The following is a 22,147-nucleotide window of genomic DNA, read 5'->3' on the forward strand; positions in this document are numbered from 1 at the left end:
TTAAGCTTTGTATTTTTAGAAAACCAGTCATGTTTTTGAATGGTCGTGCATCATTCCCTCAGTTAGCCTTGAGATGGGAGATCTATACGAATGTTGGACTTCCTGCTTTCAATGATGTAAAAATCATCATTTTACATCATTGAAAGCAGGAAGTCCTACTCCTGGGCTTCATTGAAATCCGTATTTCTCCCAGGTTGGGAGATTGGCCATATTACAAGATCATTTAGCCTATCATTTACCTTTTGTGTCATCATAGTGTCAGTATCAACACAGGAGTTATTGGAGATTCCACAAGAATTCTGACATGCTCGGGACAGGCTGTCTACTTAATTGTGAAATGTTTCTCCTGTTGTTGTCTTTGTCATTATACAACATTTCCAACCTTTTGTTGCCCCCGTCTCAACTTTTTTGAGATGGGTTGCTGGGATTGAATTCAAAATGTGCTCAAACTCTCCATGAAATGACCCAATTGGATAATTTGCTGATTATCACATTGCATTTTACACAATGTCCCAACTGTTTTGGAATTAAGGTTGTGTACTGTAAACATGTCAGTTTTGTTTAGAAGACGTTCTTCTGTAAACTCAGAGGAGAACTTTGCTATATTGTTTCACTGCAATAAATCAGATCTCATTTGGAGGTTGCTGAATCCAGGTCTATTTTCCTTAAAAATAAATAAATAATGAAAAACCCTTAAGGAGGGATAAGGAGCAAAATAATAATTCAACCTAAGATCAGTGTAGTAGGCTAAGAGAACAAAACAAGACGAATAAGATCTTAAATTGAACATTTTGACTGAGACAAAAGAAAGGCCTAGGTCCTTTTTTATTTCGAAGACATTTTCCATTGTCTCATTAATCAAGTACTATTACTAATACTATAAAATACTCTTTCTCGTAAAGGGATTTTGGGGGGCCTGAGTGTTATCAACGGGCCATCAGTGGTTAAAGTATCCGAAAACCCTTTTGGACTTGGAATTTATCAGAACAACCATGGCCAAATACTAAGTTAAGCTGATGTTTGTTCTCTAAGCTGATGTGTGGGTGCTACACATTGGTGGTGGTTAGTGAGGATCCCCCTTCACCATAGAAAGCTTTGGGTGCCTTAAAAGCGCTATATAAAGACAATGTGTTGTTACAGTATATTTTTGCTATCTTGTTGAAGTGGTGCCATCTATGCTATTGACATTTTATTTTTATTAACCTATCATGTATCAAGGGGTGGGGGGCTTGAGATAGTAGACACCACTGTTGAGGCCTCTGGAAGTATCAAGGGCCTAATTCATTAAACATTAAGTTTGATATTAGTTGCAGGTACATGCTGTTATTCTAACGTTTGCTACTGTATGCGACTATAACTATGCAAAGTCAGGCATAGAACATTGTGGTGGTAGATAAAAATCTCTTCTTAATGAGGCTGCTATAAATATACTTCCTGCAGGTCAGTTACAGTTCCAGTGCTAGTTAGACAGCATTGCAGGGACTACTTGCATACAGGCAGTTTGAACATACAAATGTGCATCATTCTTTAGGGCTCTAGTAGAGCTGTAACTTAAACAGACAAAATATACTTTGGGAAAGAAGAAATCTGAAGATACATGATACAGGTTGTTTGGCAGATGTTTATTAAGTAATTTAGGCTGAATTCATTCCCAAATTGTGAGGGCAAATAATCTAGTTATTTTCTGTATGCTGTGTTTCCACATGTTCGAGGGATATTTTAAAACTACAAGCTGGTATAACATTGCTTTTTTCTATATAGATGAGAGGGAAGACGTTCAGAAGAAGACGTTTTCAAAATGGATAAACTCTCAATTCTCCAAGGTATGCCTTATTGTTGAGCTTGTTTGTTACTGTTTAGGAAGGTTTATTATAGGCTGTAGGTTATGCTTACAGTGTACACCATTGCATCTTGTTTGATTTGCTCCAGTTGTATGTTTATTCATGTAAAACATTTCTCCTGAGGACTTAGAAGTGTTACATTTTGTTCACAAATGGGTGAGATCTCTGTTCATGAGCACCTCACTAATCTAATTCAAGAATGACATCAAATATGCTGATAAAATGCATGATTACTGTACAAATGTTCTCAAGCTATAAAAGGTCAGTCTAACACCGTGTCCTAATTGTAAGTGACTGCGCAACTGTCGCGTTGCGCCGGATAGTTTGTGTCCACATTGTATCCGTTAACATTCTTTAATGAACATTTGTTACGTTGTGAAAAAGTTAATGTCAAGGCGACGCGACTAAAATTTTTGGGGTGTAAAAAATACATGATGTGTTTTATATATTCTATTTACTATTGTAGCGGGCGGGGCCCACCGCAATACTGTTTTCTCTCGAGGGAGCTGGTCCTTATATCCTCTGGAATGCAACTCCTCCTAGCAATTTGACTGAACTGCATGATGTGATGGCATGTGTCCTATGTGCTCTAGTAATCTGTATCAACAATGCATACAAAAAAACACATTGAAAGTGTGACAGTCATGAAAGCAAGAACGCAAAGACAATTAGCTAACTTACTTTTAAATCTAGTTAGCATCATGTCATGCTTTACATGTTTGTTTAAAACTGACTGCTGACTGTCGACTGTCGACTGCTGGGTGTTGACTGTTGACGGCTGACTATTGACTGCTGGCTGCTGACTGCTGACTGTTGACTATTGACTGTTGGCTATTGACTCTGGGCTGTTGACTGCTGACTATTGACTATTGACTGTTGGCTATTGACTGCTGACTGTTGACTATCGACTATTGACTATTGATTGTTAACTACTGATTGTTGACTATTGACACCTGACTGTTGACTATTGACTAAGTGCTGACTATTGACTGTTGCCTGTTGATTGCTGACTGTTGACTCTTGACAAGCTTTTGCTGATTATTGACTTGACACCAAACTGTTGACTATTAGCCCTTTTCACGTGATGTCAGACGAAGCGTTGCTGGGTATCCTCCGGCATGTCCAGCCGCCAAATACTACAGAAGAAGAAGAAGAAGAAGTATTCATGGGTTTCATCAGGTCCCTTTCCACAGGTGTATACAATCAAGCACCTTGATTATCAATGCAGACTGCATGGTGCTTGATTGTATACACCTGTGGAAAGGGACCTGATGAAACCCATGAATACTTCTTCTTCTTCTTCTGTAGTATTTGGCGGCTGGACATGCCGGAGGATACCCAGCAACACTTCGTCTGACATCACCGTGAACAGTGTTGGTAGTAACGGCGTTTAAGTATAACGGCGTTACTAACGGCGTTAATTTGTCAGTAACGAAGCAATCTAATTAATTACTTTTCTCATCGTTGCAACGCCGTTATCGTTACTGAGAATTTAAAGCGTCGCGTTACTACAATTTGGCTGAATGAAGCGCGTTCACTGGATAGGATCATGTAGGATGGAATACCCTCCCCCTGAGCTAATAAATAAATGTTTATTAGCCATCACCCTTGACAGACTAGGCATAGCTACCAAGATACTGTACATCAGAGTGGAATCTGGGAATATAATTCATTAAAGGCCCACTTCCAACTTCAGGAGGGGAAAAAAGACTTGAATAGGCTACTCACCAAATCCAAGCCATTTCATTTGCACATATGTAGCGAACTTGCCACGATAGCTTATAGACATAATAGTGACAAGTAAATGTGCACTTTCTCTGTCTGTAGGATTTCTATAGTTTCTCACAGGGCTACTTCACTGAAACTGAACGTATCTTCCGCGACCGCACAGCCCTGGCTGCTGAAGTGCCGCGAGAGCGCAGCAAATCGTCAGAAACAATATATTTAAGCTCACAATAATCACCGGCCCAAAACGTTAACGGCCCACCGGGAATCCTCCCGCATCTCCCGATAGCCACCCCGGGCCTGGGCTGGGTGGGCGGATGCCATGCGCACGTTCTGACTTCCACCCACTAATTGTACCGAATAATTGTGTTTTTATTCTTCAATCAGTTAGGCTATAATACATATGTTTGACGTTAAAGATGTTATAGAACGTAATAGCGTTATAGAACATCAAAATTCACGTCAGTTACTTTGCTGAGTAACTAATTATTTTTACAGTGTGGTAACTGAGTTACTAACTCAATTACTTTTTGGCAGAATTAATTTGTAACGGTAACTAATTACTTTTTTAAAGTAAGATGACCAACACTGACCGTGAAAAGGGCTAATTGACTGCTGGTCGTCGACTATTGACTGTTGCCTGTTGATTGCTGACTATTGACTCTTGACAAGTGACTGACTATTGACTGTTGGCTATTGACTGTTGACTATTGACAACTGATTGTTGACTATTGACACCTGACTATTGACTGTTGAGTGCTGACTATTGACTGTTGCCTGTTGATTGCTGACTGTTGACTCTTGACAAGTGACTGCTGACTATTGACTTTTCACTGCTGGCTGTTGACAGTTGACTGCTGACTGTCGACTATTGACTGCTGACTATTGACTGTTGACTGCTGACTGTCGACTTTTCACTGCTGGCTGTTGACTGCCGATTGTTGACTGTTGACTGCTGACTGCAATTTTTCTAGCCTGTTTAGCCTGTTTGATTTGCATTGAGCTCAATGAGCATCAAACAGGCTAATAGGCTAATTGGAAAAAGCACCATGCCAATCTCTAGCTATGGTGAAGGGTATGTGATGATGTGGGGCTATTTTAATTCCAAAGGCCAAGGGAACTTTATCAGGATGCATAATATCCTGGATCCATGAAATAGCTGGCCTTTAAAAATGAAAACATATAAAAAATCTTCCTGCTCCTATGGGAATTTAACATAGGGGTCAAATACTTATGCCCCCTGTATTTAAGGAAGAACATTTATCTATTTACGATACATTCTTCAATCACAAAGTAAATAGTGTCCTTAGCGGTTTGATTTTTACTCATTTTTTTAATTAAGGCATTACAATCAATTCTCAAAAGATGATTTTATATTCCTCTTTTTAGTCAACTTTAGCATGGGTGTGAATACTTACTGAACCCAATGTACTGATTGTTGACTATTGACACCTGACTATTGACTGTTGCCTGTTGATTGCTGACCGTTGACTCTTGACAAGTGACTGCTGACTTTTGACTATTGCCTGTTGACTGTTGGCTATTGGGTAATTCCACGTCAAATCAACCAGAGCGCACGCACTTGCGTCTCAAAAAAATCTGAAAAAAATACCATGTGTGCCTGTTACCCAGGAGACACTCTGTAGAATGTTTTTGTGCTAAGATCAACACTTTTCAAGTAACAGCCAGTTTTATGGGGGGAGGGGGGTGTCACATTTTTTCTGCCTCTTTTTTTTGTCAAAGTTCACAAGCTCATTGCTCAAGAACTAGAATCTGTAGGAGGCTCAAATTTTGCAGGCTGGTGCATAAATAGAAATAGTATGCAGTAAAATCACCACGGGTAGTCTGGATGATCCTGCATGGTCATAGCAGTCCCTCAGAGTTGATCAAACTGTTATTTGATTTCTTGGCTTGGTTTAGGCTTACAGAAGACATATTTTTAGTCAACATAGGCTTTTGATTTTTTTCCCCTTATTGAGATCAGTAGAAACACTCTCCGAAAAAGCAATGAAGAGAAAAGAAAATTCATCAGGGACTGAACAGCAGACCTCACAAGTTTGAAAAATAATTTTGGCTCAGAGCACCCTAACACCTTGTGGGAATATACAAAGATTTTTTTAATATTTTTTTTCTTTAATCTGTATGACCTCTTCTTTTTAAAAACACCAATTTGACTTGTCTTATGCAAATCTTTCCTTTTCATTTTCCACCCTAAAAATGCACCATTGAGATTGAGATCAATATGTTTTGTCCCCACCCCTGCCATTTCAGTGATTCAGTGATTTTAGTGGCACCTAGTGGTTGCTCTATACAAAACATATATTTCAATAGATCTCAATGGTGCATTTTGTCCATGTTTAGGGTGGAAACAATTTTTGAGACGCAAGTGCGTGCGCTCTGGTTGATTTGACGTGGAATGACCCTATTGACTGCTGACTGTTGACTATCGAATATTGACTACTGATTGTTAACTACTGATTGTTGACTTTTGATACCTGACTGTTGATTATTGACTGTTGAGTGCTGACTATTGACTGTTGCCTGTTGATTGCTGACTGTTGACTCTTGACAAGTGACTGCTGACTATTGACTATTGACTATTGACTGCTGGCTGTTGACTGCTGACGGTTGACAGTTGACCGCTGCCTGCTGACTGTTGACTGTCAACTATTGACTGCTGGCTGTTGACTGCCGACTATTGAGTGCTGACTGCTGACTGTTAACAGTTGACTGCTGAGTGTTGACTGCTGACTATTGACTGCTGACTGCTGATTGTCAGCTATTGCTGGCTGTTGACTGCTGACTGTTCAGTTGACTGCTGACAGTTGACTTGACACCTGACTGTTGACTTTTGACTATTGACTGCTGGTTGTCAACTGTTGACTTGACACCTGATTGTTGACTTTTGACTATTGACACCTGACTGTTGACTGTTGACTTGACTGCTGGCCATCGACTGCTGACTGTTGACGGTTAACTGCTGAGTGTTGACTGCTGACTATTGACTGCTGACTGTCGACTATTGACTGCTGACTGTTGACAGTAGACTGCTGATTATTGACTTGACACCTGACTGTTGACTATCGACTGTTGGTCGTCGACTATTGACTGTTGTCTGTTGATTGCTGACTGTTGACTCTTGACAAGTGACTGCTGACTATCGACTATTGACTACTGATTGTTAACTACTGATTGTTGACTATCGACTATTGACTACTGATTGTTAACTGCTGATTGTTGACTATTGACACCTGACTGTTGACTATTGACTGACTGTTGCCTGTTGATTGCTGACTGTTGGCTTTTGACAAGCTTTTTGCTGATTGTTGACTTGACACCTGACTGTTGACTATTGACTATCTGTGACTATCCGTGGATTAACCAGTGGATTGAAAGTTCTTTTTCAGCTCTTGTGGATTTTTTTTCTGACACAGCTAGTGACAGTTTAGACTACTAGTTTTTTGTTTAACTTTATTTTTACAACAATGACATTGTGCAAATTCTGAACAATGTTCAAGGCAACATTATAATTAAAGCATCACTAAAGCACTTTTCCTCTGTTGCACGCACGCTATGTGTTTATCCACCAAATAACGATGTCCACAGACAAGGTAGAGCATGTTGCATGATTTTATGAAACTATGATGTATTGCTACATCGAAGCAAATCAAATTTGTAGTTCCTTAGTTCTCATTTCAGTGAACTACAGGTACGCTACCCGATCTGGTAAAGTTACATAGTGCAATTATAGCCGATAGAGGGCTGCGAAGTGAATGCAGACATGCCGTTCACCCTGTTAAGAGTTGATGAACCGCTAAAATGATTTTGGAAACGTTATGTTGAGGTACGAAAAACTCTTTAGTGTTGCTTTAAATAGCAGTGTGTAAAATGGTACAAAAATAACAGCTTCAACACAGAAAGTCTATGCCACTGCTCAGGGTGAAAGGCTATAGCCTAAGCCTATCTAAGGTAGCGATTCCCAAACGTCCTATTTTAGCGCACCAACTTCAACATCTTCATCTAGCTGGTGCCCCTTAAAGGGATATTCCGCCATTTTTGGAAATACGCTCATTTTCCACCTTCCCTCGAGCAAAACAATCGATATTTACCTTGTTCCCGTTCATCCAGCCATTCTGTGAGTCTGGCGATACAACTTTTAGCTTCAGCCTAGCATAGATCATTGAATCGGATTAGACCATTAGCTTCTCGCCTGCTAGCTTCATGTTTAAAAGTGACTAATATTTCTGGTAATTTTCCCATTTAAAACGTGTGTCCTCTCAAGTTAGAAAGTGCAATAAGACCAACTGAAAATGAACCCTGCCGTTTTTCTAGGCTGATTTGACATGGAACTACATTCTCATCTGGCGTAATAATCAAGGCAACTTGCAGCTACTGGCACTACTACTGCTTGATGTCTATGGGGACTATTTTCAGATGCTGCGTACGATATCACTGCGCCTATGGTACGTTTGCAAGTTGCCTTGATTATTACGCCAGATGAGAGTGTAGTTCCATGTCGAATCAACCTAGAAAAACGCCAGGTTTCATTTTCAGTTGGTCTTATTGCACTTTCTAACTTGAGAGGAGACGCGTTTTAAATGGGAAAATTATCAGAAATCTTAGTCACTTTTAAACATGAAGCTAGCAGGCGAGAAGCTAATGGTCTAATCCGATTCAGTGATCTATGCTAGGCTGAAGCTAAAAGTTGTATCGCCAGACTCACAGAATGGCTGGATGAACGGGAACAAGGTAAATATCGATTGTTTTGCTCGAGGGGAGGTGGAAAATGAGCGTATTTCCAAAAATGGCGGAATATCCCTTTAAGCCACATGCTAAAAAGGGCAACACATGCAACAGGCCCTCGTTTAATGTATGACCACACAAGAGCATATGCTCATTCCCACGCCAAATTTTGAATGTATAATTCTGAACGTGAGCTAGATTGAGCGGTATGAAACGATTTCACAGCAGGGGAGTGCGGGGTTAAATGTAACACACACTTTTTATCTAGATGCAAGAATTGATCAGGGTGTGTTATTGTCAATTGACCACATTACTAAGACGTTAGGCTATCCCACAAATTTACAGTTGAATTGGAAGAGTTTCCACAGAGATCTATAACAAAACTCATATGGATGATTTCACGGAGTTAAAATACTGATACTTAGAACTGTGTACGCATAGACAATAATAATAAAAAATGATTGTGTTGCTCTCAAATGGGATGTCAAAAATGACAAATGCAAACACCAAAAATTTAATTTCAAGCCCCTTTTGGGTCTGTGTAGGCCTACCCTCCGTTCATTGGATTCTCTACTCTGCAACAAAAATCAGGAATGAAAAAACATTGACCTTGTAATAGAATTTCGAGTCGTTTTCTCACAACGGATTATCATGTAGGGGGTAAAATAGCAAAAGACCAGTTTCCGTTGCAATAAATTGGAGAATTGAGATGATTATGCGATTTCCTGAGAGACACATAAAAGCGCAAGCACGCAGTCATACTTTGGTGGAGCCTCTCGATAATAGTTAGGCCAAGCCTTAAGTTGCATGCTTTAGAAAGCTAATGTCAGATGTTAAAAATAACTAGCCTACTTTTTGGCTATTTAGCAAACAAAGGCACCCTCGTTGCTGATCGGAGCATCTTTAGTCAGATTAGCCAGATTAGGTGTATATATGACATCTAAACACCTGATACGCCAGTCTGGCGTAGCATCACCAGCTGGCCAAAGAATAGTTTTTGGAATTTATTTACAAAATATTAGTTAAATACATCTGATGATGTCCACATGCCCAAACTGCTAACCTGGTCTAGTGCCACCAGCTGACCAAATAGGAAATGTGACAGACATTCACAACACCTTGGTTAATTGGTCTGAAACTTTCTTAAATATTAGACTATGATAAGGCTATAATACTGACATGCCCATAGCGGTAGATAAAACAGAGTGGCGACACACCCATAGACCTCCATAGAGGTCCCCTTCCCTTGAGAGGCAGACTCCTACAGTGTAAAGCCATTGCTAGACTGTTTACATGACATTAAGACCTGGATGTCCCTTAACTTTTTAAATTTTAATGAAAAGAAGACAGAAGTCATGGTCTTTAGTGGCACTTCTGTGACCCCCCGGTTGATCTGGGCTACCTAGCATAGTATCGCAGGCCAATCATTAAAAATCTGGGGGTAAAGGTGGACACTGACCTTAAATTTGACACCCAGATTAAAGCTGTGGTGAAGTCCAGCTTTTTTCAATTAAGGCAACTGGCAAAAATTAAACCAGTCCTTCAGAGACAGGACTTTGAAACCGTAATCCACGCCTTTGTGACCACTCGGCTGGATCACTGCAATGCACTTTATAAGATATAACTTTATAAATATTATATATTTATATGTCCTCCATTGCCCGTCTGCAACTTGTCCAAAATGCTGCTGCTCGTCTCCTAACTAACACTAGAAAGTATGAGCATATAACACCTATTTTAGCCTCACTTCATTGGCTGCCTATTCATTTTAGGATTCATTTTAAAATTCTTTTGTTTGCATTTAAAGCCTTGAATGGCCTTGCCCCAACGTATCTCTCCGAGCTGCTACACCCCTACATTCCCAGCCGCTCTCTCAGGTCAGCTGACCAGCTGCTCTTGACTGTGCCTAAAACTAGGCTAAAACTCAGAGGAGAACAAGCTTTTGCTGTTGCAGCTCCAAAACTGTGGAATGTATTGCCACTCCACATCAGACAAGCCCCTTCACTGTCTCTTTTTAAATCACTACTAAAACCCCACCTTTTTTCACTAGCTTTTAACACCAGGTAGCATGTTTATTGATGTGATGTATGTAAATGTGTTGTGTGGGCAGTGGTCCTTATTTAATTACTTATGTATCTGATTTGATTTTACTTGTTTTATTTTTATATTTCTTATTTTATTACTTTATGTTATTCTACTGTTGTCATTATTATTGTGTTGTACAGCACTTTGGAAATCTTGTGTTTGCTTAAATTGTGCTATATAAATAAAGTGGATTGGATTGGATTGGATTGAGAAAATCAATTTAGATGTACCTAAGCTAAATAGTTGCAGAGATATTTTATCAATTCAATGGTGTGGATGTCTAGTTCTCTTTTAGGTTTACAGTAATGTCTGCTAAAACATGAATGATGATACGTCACTGTGACGGAAACAAAATCAATGTTTTCATATTGAGTGTCAACTATTGCATCCAGGTGGATATCACTTTTAACCGTCAGCTGTGGTTTCATACCGGGTTAGGTCTAATACTTGGCATGTCTACGGTGTCTTTTTCCCCCTAATAAACTTAGTCAATAGCCCGTAATTTTATTATTCAAAACATCAGCAGAGCATCTGCTATTTGCATTCGTTGTGAATGTACAGGTCACAAGAAATAATTATAAAAAATTATTTGTTATTTGATTCACTTTTGCCATGACATGCTAGCTGGCCATGCCGGAATACAGTGACTACGCTAAACTAAAGCTAACCAGGCTGTTTCTAGATTAGGACAATGTCTGGGTTGGCTACAAAACGCTTTGGCTCACTTATCCAACTCCAGTGACTGTGGGGAGTGACCCAATCTCACCTGGGGGTGGCATATTCCTTTAAGTAGCAAATGTTTGTGCGTGACTCCTTTCATATACACCTCGAACTATATTCATTGTCATTTTCATCTCCCATCTGTATTAACGTCGTCTGGTATCACATAATGATCCACACTGGCTGTCAAACTTCTCTTTTATTTAGTTAAATCTTTGTAATTACATATCTGTATAAAGTGTGTGTTTTGCATTTCCTGACACTGTAAATATTCTGTAAAAAAAGGCTTTTTACGAAAACTTGCATTCTCCCTGACTCCGCCATCGGCTATCCTGCCACACCCCCCACTTTCGTATGACAGCATTCTCTGACATAGAGTGCAACATACCTCACTAACCCACTAATCGCACTTCGAGGGATACTCCATAAGACTCGCAGGGTAATGCCAGTGTTTGTTTTCATAAAGGTTTCTGTTTGTTTTCTAGGCTGGTAAACCTCCCATTGAAGACTTGTTCACTGACCTTTGTGATGGTCGCCGACTCCTTGAACTTCTGGAAGGCTTGATTAAGCATGAACTGGTTAGTATACTTTATATTGTAGTGATATTATTTTGGTGGTGATGACAATTTGAGCTCAATGCAAATCAAACAGGCTAATAGGCCTACTGGAAAAAGCACCATGCCAATCTCTAGCTATGGTGAAGGGTATGTGATGATGTGGGGCTATTTTAATTCCTAAGGCCAAGGGAACTTTATCAGGATGCATAATATCCTGGATCCATGAAATAGCTGGCCTTTAAAAATAAAATTCTGCCTGCCTCTATGTTAACCCTATGTGTTAAATTCCCATAGGGTGACATAGGGGGTCAAATACAGTACTTCCTTTCCTTAGCATTTAAGGAAAACATTTATTTATTTACGCTACATTCTTCAATCACAAAGAAAATTGGTGTCCTTGGCGGTTTGATTTTTACTTATTTTTTTAATTAAGGCATTAAGATCAATTGTCAAATGATGATTTTATATTCCTGTTTTAGCATGGTATCAAATGCATGTGCTCCCCACTGTATATTAGGTTTTATGATAAACAGAAAATATGTTCAAAGTATACTAAAAATAAAATGATGCTTGTTATGAATAATTTTAAATTGTTTTAAACCAAAGTAATGGACTCTGACATCAGCACGTCATTGACCTAAACACAGTTGGAAGGCAATGCTCAAGGGCTGCAAAAAGTCTCAGTAGTCATAGATAATATTTAGAGAGATAATGCAATCAATGACATGCTTTGTATTTTCCTGTTTACATTGTATTGTATGTTGTGTGTGGTGTCTTAAGCTGCTGGGACCTTGAATTTCCCCTTGGGGATCAATAAAGTATCTATCTATCTATGTACTCCTATGTTCTAATCGTAGGCTGCATGTTTTTCATTTCATAAGGTGAAGGAAAAAGGTTTCACAAGAGTACACTCTCTCAATAATGTGAACAGGGCACTTCAGATTCTACAGAAGCATAATGTAAGTATACTATACATATATTGTTTTACTTGTATCTGTTCTGTCAGGATGTCATCAGTGCAGTAGTTGTCATTATGCACATACCTCCTGTTATGCACAATGGGCTGTTCAGATTTTGCAGAGTCCCATATAGGTTAGCTTCAGCCCCATCAGCATTCCAAAAGATGTTGGCTACAGTGCTGGGCTGGGTTTTTTCCAATAATGGATGCACGCACTTACAAGGGTTTTCTATGATTTATTGTTCAATTGTTTTCCCAACTGTTTCCCAAACATGCTCATAGTGAACGTGTGTGAACTGCTCTCTTAAGACTTTCTTGAGGTGCGCTGTCCACATTGATAGTTCTGAAACATCCCCTTGATAGTGATGTCAGGTGACTGCACGTCACAGTTTTAACTTCGGATTACAGAATACTGTTAAGAACACTTACCAGCTCTCCCGTTACCAGCTCCTCTCAAAGGAAAATACATATAAAGCAACTGTGTGTTAACTTTACGGTCCTTCGTAAATCAAGTTGGTAAGTGTTTTTAACAGTCTTCTGTTATAAACTCCGGGTTTGCAAACTTCATTGTTGGTGCTTCGTTTTATGTGTAGGGACCCCAGAGCAAGCTACTGACGAGGTTTGACACTTTTTCGAGCAATATTAGTGGTTACTTGCTGCGGTTGATGTCAGATAGCAGATGTCCTCGCAAAAACTGATGTAGGATGTTACAATATCAGTGAGGTCGTTGAGGTAGCTGCAGCTTCAAAACGCTCCAGTTGATGCACTCAAAGCAAGCCTGCAGCTCCAGCTTGGATTCCTCAGTCCAGTTCTTAACAGTCTTTGCCACAGGTTTAGAAGTTTTTAGTTTGTCCTTGTAGGATGGGATGAGGTGAAGCAGACAGTTGTCTGAGATGCACGGTGCACCGATACTACAAAATCATTGCGATACCCTGAATTAAAAATCCTTTCCTCCTCATACTCACGTTATTAGCTGTCATGCCATAACCAGCAATACATGGCTGCTAGTTTACACAATAGCAGTTTACACAATAATAGCCTAATATCAAGTGAATCTGCACACTTACATCTCTCAAGTTTGTTGTTCACCTATGCTATGATATTTAGGTCATTTTGGCTTACTGTTGGGTATAATGTCAGCAATAGGCTACGCAACCTTGGCTAACTTGTACATCTGGAGAAAACTTGCTAACTAAAATCATAGTGCTCACTAAAATCATAAAGGAACATTGCAAGACACTCATCTCTTATCTGATCCCAGAAAGATTTTCTTCGACTTGTTAGTGTTTTGTATTTTATCTAATGACACAGAAAGCATAACTAATTGCATCCACATATCCATGTCATGCACTACATGCAACTTTTTTTCACTCGCGTAAAACTGTGAGACTGAAGGCTAATTACCCTTGTGTATTTCTTTAAGCGACAGGCACTCAATTACACACACCACTAATGCGCACTCAATCAGACCTACACACATTAAAGATATGACCAAGTGTAATAGTCTTGAAATCAGTACACAAATGACATTTTTAGCTTCTATTAATTATGCAGATTATAAAATACTAAACATTATTAACAAAATACTTATATATGAGTTCCAAGATATATGAGATAGAAACATATGACTATAATTTTCTGTGTCTGTATCTGTGTGTGGTGGGTCGAGCAGAAACTTTGATGGCCACTGGCGTGAATGATCACACAATATAAATTTTAGGCTACTGATGATTAAATCACCAAATTAATCGAAATCGCAATTATTGACTTGTCGGTATCGAAACAATAATTTTGGTATCATGACAACACTAGGAGAGACCTAGAGCTACTCGGGAAACAGCGTGATAGGAATCTTTTAAAACTGTATTACAGTGGTACAATGTGTTGTCCTTTGTGGGAATCTTGATATACTGTCTGTATTTAGGGAGCTCCTTACTGAGATTGGCGCTGTTAAAATCCTCAGCAATAATGGTGAGAGAGTCCGGGTGTTTTCTCTCAATGTCTGTTATCCTATCAGCTAATTGTGGTAACGCGTCTACTACACTAGCTTGTGGCGGAATGTAAACACCTACCATAACAAATGATGAGAATTCTCGCGGAGAATAGAAAGGCTTACAGTTTATGAAGAGTGTCTCAAAGTGTGGGCTACCAGTCTTTTCTAACACTGTAACATCTGTACACCAACCTTCATTTACGTAGAAGTAGATTCCTACACCTTTCGTTTTCGCTGAAAGTTGTGTGCACCAGCTCGGATCAGCTCGGATAAGTTGGAAACCAGGTAGTTGAAGTGCATTGTCCAGGATTCTTTCGCTGAGCCATCCCAGCTACAATAGCACTCACACGTTGTAACGTTGTTTCAACAACATTTTGGCCTGTGATATCACGTTGTTTTGAAGTTGACATGGCCATTTGTAATAAAAGCGAGTATCACAAAAAAAAAAGTCGAGGATCACACTATTGCATTGTCAATTGTCTTCAGTGATGGGCAGTAACGCGTTAGAAGTAACGCGTTTCTGTAATCCAATTACTTTTTTCAAGTAACGAGTAAAGTAAGGGATTACAATGGCAAAATCAGTAATTAGATTACCGTTACTTTAGGCTGCGTTACTGCGTTACTAAACTGCGATTTTAATTGCTTTGTGAGACTGTCTGGTGACAATCAGTATAATGTCCAACGCATTGCCAGAGATGTAAACAACAGACGAGACAACAGAGTGCGGGAGAGAGCATGACCATGCTGCATTTAATAGTCTACGTGAGTTGGGGTTTTCCTAAACTTTTATCCATAGTTCGGGACTTTCTATTTGTTATTGTTCTTTCTACTTTCATTTCATTCGATGACTTATGCTTTCACTCTGGACTGATGCTTCAACTCAAATGTCTTTTCAAATTCGAAATTGGGGTCGTTGACGTTTGAACTTGTTTTCGGTGGACATAGCCTAATTAAGTTTGTACCGTCGGAGTCTTTGCGAGACAATGAGCAAAATGTCCGTAAACAATAGAGCCTGTATCATCTGCGTTCTCTGTAGTCGCTTTCAGACATAACCCCTGCGGTAGCCTATGAGGTTTGCCAGACGGAGGTCCGACTCTTCGGTTAATTATAGGCTACAGAATCTATGTATGTTTGAGTGAGGGGTGGCGCAGAATGCGGCCGCTGTCACAGGACTTACTGTTTTTATTTTAACACCGACAGCGCGCCCGTTCCGAATATTGTTGCAACAATGCACCATGTATTCTGTTACATCCGCAGCATCGATGAAAGATTGGAGCGTGACATGCAGGTTAACTGTGCAACGTTTAATTGAAACTCAGCAGTGACGCTCGTTGTTCATTTCACATAATCTGAACGAATTCACGTTCTTTATTTACAAATGTGTTGCATGCAGTTCATAGTTCACAGAACTCGTTTATGCACAACACTGCATTTGATTCTATTTTATATGATGGAATATGCAGAAAGAATAAAATTAGTCTGAAAGGTGTATAGTATATTCAGGTTGTGTAGCCTAGTTAGTGTGTTTTTGAAAAGTAACTAAGTAAAGTAATTGTAAAGTAACTAATTACTTTTGGGGAAAGTAATCAGTAAAGTAACAGGATTACTGTCTTGGAAAAGTAATCAGTAATCAGTAACTAATTACTTTTCCCAAGTAACTTGACCAACACTGATTGTCTTGCGTCTAACCTGCAGAATCACCAGAAATTTTGTACTTATGGGCCTCATTTTTGCATTTTACTTTCATAGTATCAACATATGTTGACATAGTTTCATACTCAAATGTAGTTCATTGCAATATCCATTTGCACAGAGGGGAACACTTAGCCTAGCACATAGTGGTATCTTAACCTATTTCCTGTCATTCGTGATTAGACTCAGGGTTCGTACGGGTGCTTGAAATCCATGAAAATGCTTGGATTTTAATGTGGTGTTTTCAAGGTTTGAAAAATACTTGGATTTCGGGTAAAGTGCTTGTGAATGCTTGAAAGTGCTAGGCCTACATATTTCTCGGCAGTCTGACCTAAATAGACCAATAATTAAATGAAGGGAAATAAAATTAATTTGCTGTCTATGCGCTGCGCTGACAATGACGACGGGTTTGGTGCTTCTCATTCATCACTCCGCAAACATGTCCGTTCGCTATAGTCTTCTTCATTGAAATTGAAAGCAGACGTGTGCACATGAATGTTTGATGCAAGTTCGATGTGTGTGGTGAACTATTTGTTTCTTAGCAGAAGCCATGAAACGGTAAAGGTAAAATTATTTATTTAAAGAGACATCATTTATGAAGTTGTTTTGGCTTTGCCACGCGTTCGCGTCCAGTTTAACGTGTCTGGATTTTTCGATAATAATGACAGCAGCAATCTCGTGATGCTGATAATTGACTTTTAATTTATGCGCGTGTAAGTCTAAGCTATTGTGCTTGAAGTTAGCTGTGACCGACTAGCCTACTGGTTTTCATCGTTTTAACCACAAAGCCTGTCGACCTTAGGTCTACTAAATTGTTTAGTTAACACCTTGTCATTTCGCGTTTGTCTAGCCGTTCACCGACGTGCGCCCCATGTCATTCAAAACATATTTCGGGATAGCCATCTCACTATGAGAAAACGTATGATAGTGATAAGATATTAACACGCTGGCATGCTTGGTAAACATCAGTCTTGCACATAATATTGAGCTGATTTTGTAGTGGAAATGGCTTACTGTCGCATTGTGCTGATAGATAAAAAAAGTCGCCTATTTAAAGGCACAGTCTGAATTTTAATCATAGCTCTCCATTTAGTGTGTGCACTTGAACAACTAGTGATGAAGCATATAACAGTAGGGCCTGCCATTTATTTAAGGAGGAGGGGTGTATGACATGATACATTGGAAGGAGAGGGAGTGGTGCAATTTGATTTTCTTCGGAGCAACCTCTTCAAACAGCATCAATATCTATAGGCCTATGGTTCACTATCAGGACTAGAGGACTGTAAGGGGGCAGGCTATATGTGATCAAGTAGGCCTATATTAAAACATGTAGTCAAAATGTTAACGTTATGTTGATTTAAGTTGAAACAAAACATGTTATGAACTGAGAAAATCCATGGTTCTACATCATTGTTGGCAAAATGATCATGATAGCCTACATATTTCAGCCATATCTGGTTGAGTCTTGAGTAGGCCTAGGCTACTTTGCTATACATTAGTTATAGACTTATATATAGACTATATTGTGGTTATAATGTTTGAAATATATGTATCACAGTTTATCAATAGTTCTCATAAAAGTCATCAGATGTTATCATTTAAGGGGTTATTTTTCAAAAATTTCTCCCGGGGGTGCTGGGTATATTTTCCTCTTTTTTGTCCTTTGCCAATCACACCCCTGAAATATGGTGTGAATCAATCCATGCTGTTCAACATTATCGAGTGCTGTCAGTAAGAAAAAGAACAAGGAAATTTGATATGACATAGACCAAATAGAGCAGCAGCAAACACTAATGAAATGGTTCCATTTTCTATGCCCCATTCAGTTAACCTAATGATAGCTGCTGGTTGGCTTAGGTTGTATCAAATTTTCAGTTTTTTTGTCCTACAGTGACCTCAAACAACAGGGCTTTGGATTTGTTCACACTCGATTTCGGTACTGGAAAACTGGTCTTGAAAGTCCTTAAAAAGTGCTGGAATTTGGCCATGAAAAAGGTGTACGAACCCTGTAGACTCACTGAAAATGTATGTTTACTTCGGATAGCGTTTGGGTTCATCTAATCGTTTGCTTGGAAGCTGGATTTCAATTATATCGTGAATAACTGCTGAGCTAGGCTAAATACTCAGAGGATTGAGTTTGTAATGGGTGAGTAGCCTACAGGTTTTACTGTCAGTTGTTGGAACACTGTGACATGCTGATTATATTAATAACGGGGCTAAAGGCCTATCGTGAGTGTTTGCATATTGTGTCAGGTAAGCAATTAATAAAAAACAAATTGTTGCATTTCGCTGCTGCAGTTGCAAACAGTCGTGGACTGACGTTATTGTAACTGTAAACGTTGTAAATCCTCGCCATAGGCCGCGAGAGGAATGCCTTAGAAGCATATAAGGCAGGGGGGTCATTCCGTGTCAAATCAGATAAGATTGTTGCTGCACCATCTCAGATTTTGTTCAAACTTTGTGTATCATCAATGGGTCCTAAAACCAAGGCCTGTGAAATATTTCTGTGGAAATCATCCGTCTTCATATCTTTTTTAGACCTTGAAATTCTTTCATTTTTACAGCTTGAAAAACACATGCCATGTCTGGGCATAATATCTTGACAAATATGTTCCCTAGCCTCCCCAAATTTTCTAGGGTGGAAGATCAACTCATAATAAGCATGTGTAAACAATTTAAAGTCTGCAAAAAGACAATGAAAACAGAAGAATTGAACAAAAATATTTTACAGATTTAGTTATGGAACCTAAACATTGTGTAGACAAACTTTGAAGAAAATCTGAGTCGGTGCTGCAACCATTTTCCTGGATTTTGTCTGATTTGACACGGAATGACCCAGGGATAACACTTAATGAAACCTCAATTCTTGCTTTTTAAAAATCGTTGCAGTTGCAAACAACTAGTCGTGGGCTAACGTTGTTGTTACCGCTGTTTCAGCGTTGAAATTCCTCGTCATAGGGGCGATCCTTGTCTTACGAACAAATGCAGGTGTAAAGTAGGGTTACACTTAATGAAACCTGTATTCTTGCTTTTTAAGAAACGCTAAAAGTTGCTAATTGCAAACAACCAGTCGTGGGTTGACGTTGTTGTAACAGTTGTTTCAACGTTACAATTCGACCTTCAATTCTGTCAACCAATGTCAATGTTGATACAAGGTGTGCATGCTAGCTGGGATGTTTCAGTGAAACACAGGGCAGCGGATCTGTAAAAGTCAGAGTTGGTTTGGTTGAAATGCAGCAGCTCATCCATCTTGTTTGCTAGTGACCCGACGTTTGCCAGGTGAATGACTGGAAGCAAGGTGCGTAGTTCCTGCTTCCTTTATTTCACTAGCGCACCAGTTGTTGCAAAATCATAGTCTGTGACCAGTTTGTGACTCAACAACTCTATGCCTTGTCTTTAGATGTGAGAGGGTCTGAGATAGTCTTTCAAAAATCTTTTCCAAATCTTTGCAAAGTCTTTCCATGTAAGAAGGACGCCCCTAAAAATGTTTTGGGGGAAAACACTGGCAGTGATGTAGTCTACGTGATCCACAAACGTATTTGAAGTTAGAAGAAACTGTTTCAGAAGTCTATAGCACAAATACTAAAGTTGTCCACATGGTTGGTAGGGTACTGGGAAGCAGGCGAGACTGACACCGCTGCTTATGTGGTTCACGCAGGTGGTTGGTGTGGTACACAAAGTTCTACTGGGTCTTGTGTTTAGGTTTTGATCTGTCTTTGGTCTGACCCACCTACGGTAATTAAGATTTAGCTAAATGTAAATCTGATGTGAGATATTGTTCATTTCTTTATTTTTTAGGTTGAGCTCGTAAACATTGGTGGAGCGGACATTGTTGATGGCAATCACAAACTTATACTTGGCCTCATCTGGAGTATAATCCTCCACTGGCAGGTGAGCTATGATAATAATAATGAGGACAATTATTTTATTCATGAACTGGTATAATTAATAACAATTATTATTATTTGGTTTATCTGTTATTGCACATCATTATAGGGTGTAGTGAATGCAGGAAAGTTGTTCTTTGATGGAATCTTTACCAAATTGAAGACTAAGACAACTAATGTGTACTTTCATTAAAGAAAGACCAGAAGAGACCAGACTTTAAGAATCATGTTTTGTGTCCAGGTAAAAGGTGTTTTGAAGGATCTGATGGCAGGATTACAGCAGACGAGTAGTGAGAAGATCCTGCTGAGCTGGGTCAGGCAATCCACTAAAGTGTATCCACAAGTAAATGTGCTCAATTTTTCCAGCAGTTGGGAAGATGGCCTTGCCTTCAATGCCCTCATACACAGTCACAGGTAAATGTCATTGACTTGAACATTTCAATGTATGTTACAGGAATGGAGGAAGGAGATGCAATATGGAGGATACGTACAGAGTAGTCTTTATGAATGGATATAACAGCCGAAGGGATTAAAGCAACACCATGGAGTTTTTCAACCTTTTGGGGTTCGGGTACGAACCGGTACGAACCAAAGAACTACAAAATTCGACTGCTTTACGGCATATAGGGCCCACTTCCCCCACCACTTCCTCAAATTCTGTGCGAGCGTTGAATAGACAGTTGGTGCCTTATAAACATGAGCTACGTGATCTTTTGGCGTTTGAAAAAAATAAAACCCATGGAATTATATTCATATGATGATATGCTGAAATGCATGCTATGGGCTAGGCTACCTGGAATAGCTATACATTTCACACGCAACGCAGGCAGTCCGAGTTTGCCCAAGACGTGAGAACTCCTCCTGCAGAAATCGGCTTATCAACAAAGCACGTGTATCCTAGCTCTGTCATCTAGTCACTAGATTCTAGTGTCATCATGCTGCCAACCAAACTGCACGGGAGCTGGTTATGTGTGCTAGTTATAGCTCAACGTGTAAATCTACCGCCTAAAGGCTACTGACCAAACAATTATCTTGAAAAACAAAGTTATCACGTGTAAGATTCTGTCATCATATTATAAGAGCTCTGCCTCTCCAAACATTTTGGACGTGCAAATATACGACACTATGGACGTGAATACCATAGAATACAATATCTGGTGACCATCGATTTTTTTTTTATGTTATAAAGACACTAAAAATGACCACCCTAGATTAGGCTATTGCTCATAAATATCGTAATCGTTTTGTTTTTTTTTAAAATAAGTAATGACCAACAATAACCAACATCATCCCAATACCGAGAACGTGCACATACCTGAGCTGAAAGCCTAGTTTTACAAATGTATCACAACTGGTATCGTAGTAGGCTACCACATAATTTAATATTTAATGTGCAGCCTCAATCTAGCCTATAGGCTACTGTACGCTATGTCTAACTTGCTTCTGGTGTAACCGTGACAGATTTTACGACATGTAGAAGAAATTGCCGTTTCCCAACTGTAGGGGGACCCCGAGAGCAAAACTTACATGGTGTTGCTTTAACATTACATTAACATTAAAGCATAAATGTAGTCTGGCTATCATCATACTAAGCTCAATCTTTTAAGATTGAACATTAGTATGGGGAGTCTGCGCTTTATTTCTACTGCACAAGAGGCGTGATCAATGGGCATAGTTCAAGTGACTCCGTACGCTCGGATTGTCCTTCAACCAATCAGACCAACGATCCGGTGTGTCTTTTGGATAAGCTAGTTTGTGATTGGACCCAAAGCTTGTGGACAGGAAGCAGGGGAGATAGATGTGCAGGTTTCCAGCCAAATTCACCAGCAGGTCAGGCAGGGTTCACCCAGCCTAGGGTAAATGGGTAATAGAAGAGTGAAACAACAGCAAATTAAAAATAAGCTTATATACAGAAACTCCAAAACTCCATCACAGTTTATTTTACA

At 39.4% G+C, this 22,147-nt stretch overlaps 1 protein-coding gene across 1 annotated transcript in view; it reads left to right on the forward strand.

The window, feature by feature from the left end:
- The first annotated feature begins 1,693 nt into the window (after window positions 1–1,693).
- dmd (dystrophin) overlaps window positions 1,694–22,147 on the forward strand; it is a 168,529-nt gene continuing 148,075 nt past the window's right edge. The window contains exons 1-5 of the mRNA XM_062517487.1: window positions 1,694–1,823; window positions 11,600–11,692; window positions 12,553–12,630; window positions 20,113–20,205; window positions 20,443–20,615. Coding sequence (XP_062373471.1) covers window positions 1,704–1,823; window positions 11,600–11,692; window positions 12,553–12,630; window positions 20,113–20,205; window positions 20,443–20,615 — 557 coding nt within the window. The 5' untranslated portion in view covers window positions 1,694–1,703. The remainder of the gene's footprint in view (window positions 1,824–11,599; window positions 11,693–12,552; window positions 12,631–20,112; window positions 20,206–20,442; window positions 20,616–22,147) is intronic.

Source organism: Sardina pilchardus, chromosome 17 (assembly GCF_963854185.1).
Source record: "Sardina pilchardus chromosome 17, fSarPil1.1, whole genome shotgun sequence".
Taxonomy (NCBI): Eukaryota; Metazoa; Chordata; class Actinopteri; order Clupeiformes; family Clupeidae; genus Sardina; species Sardina pilchardus.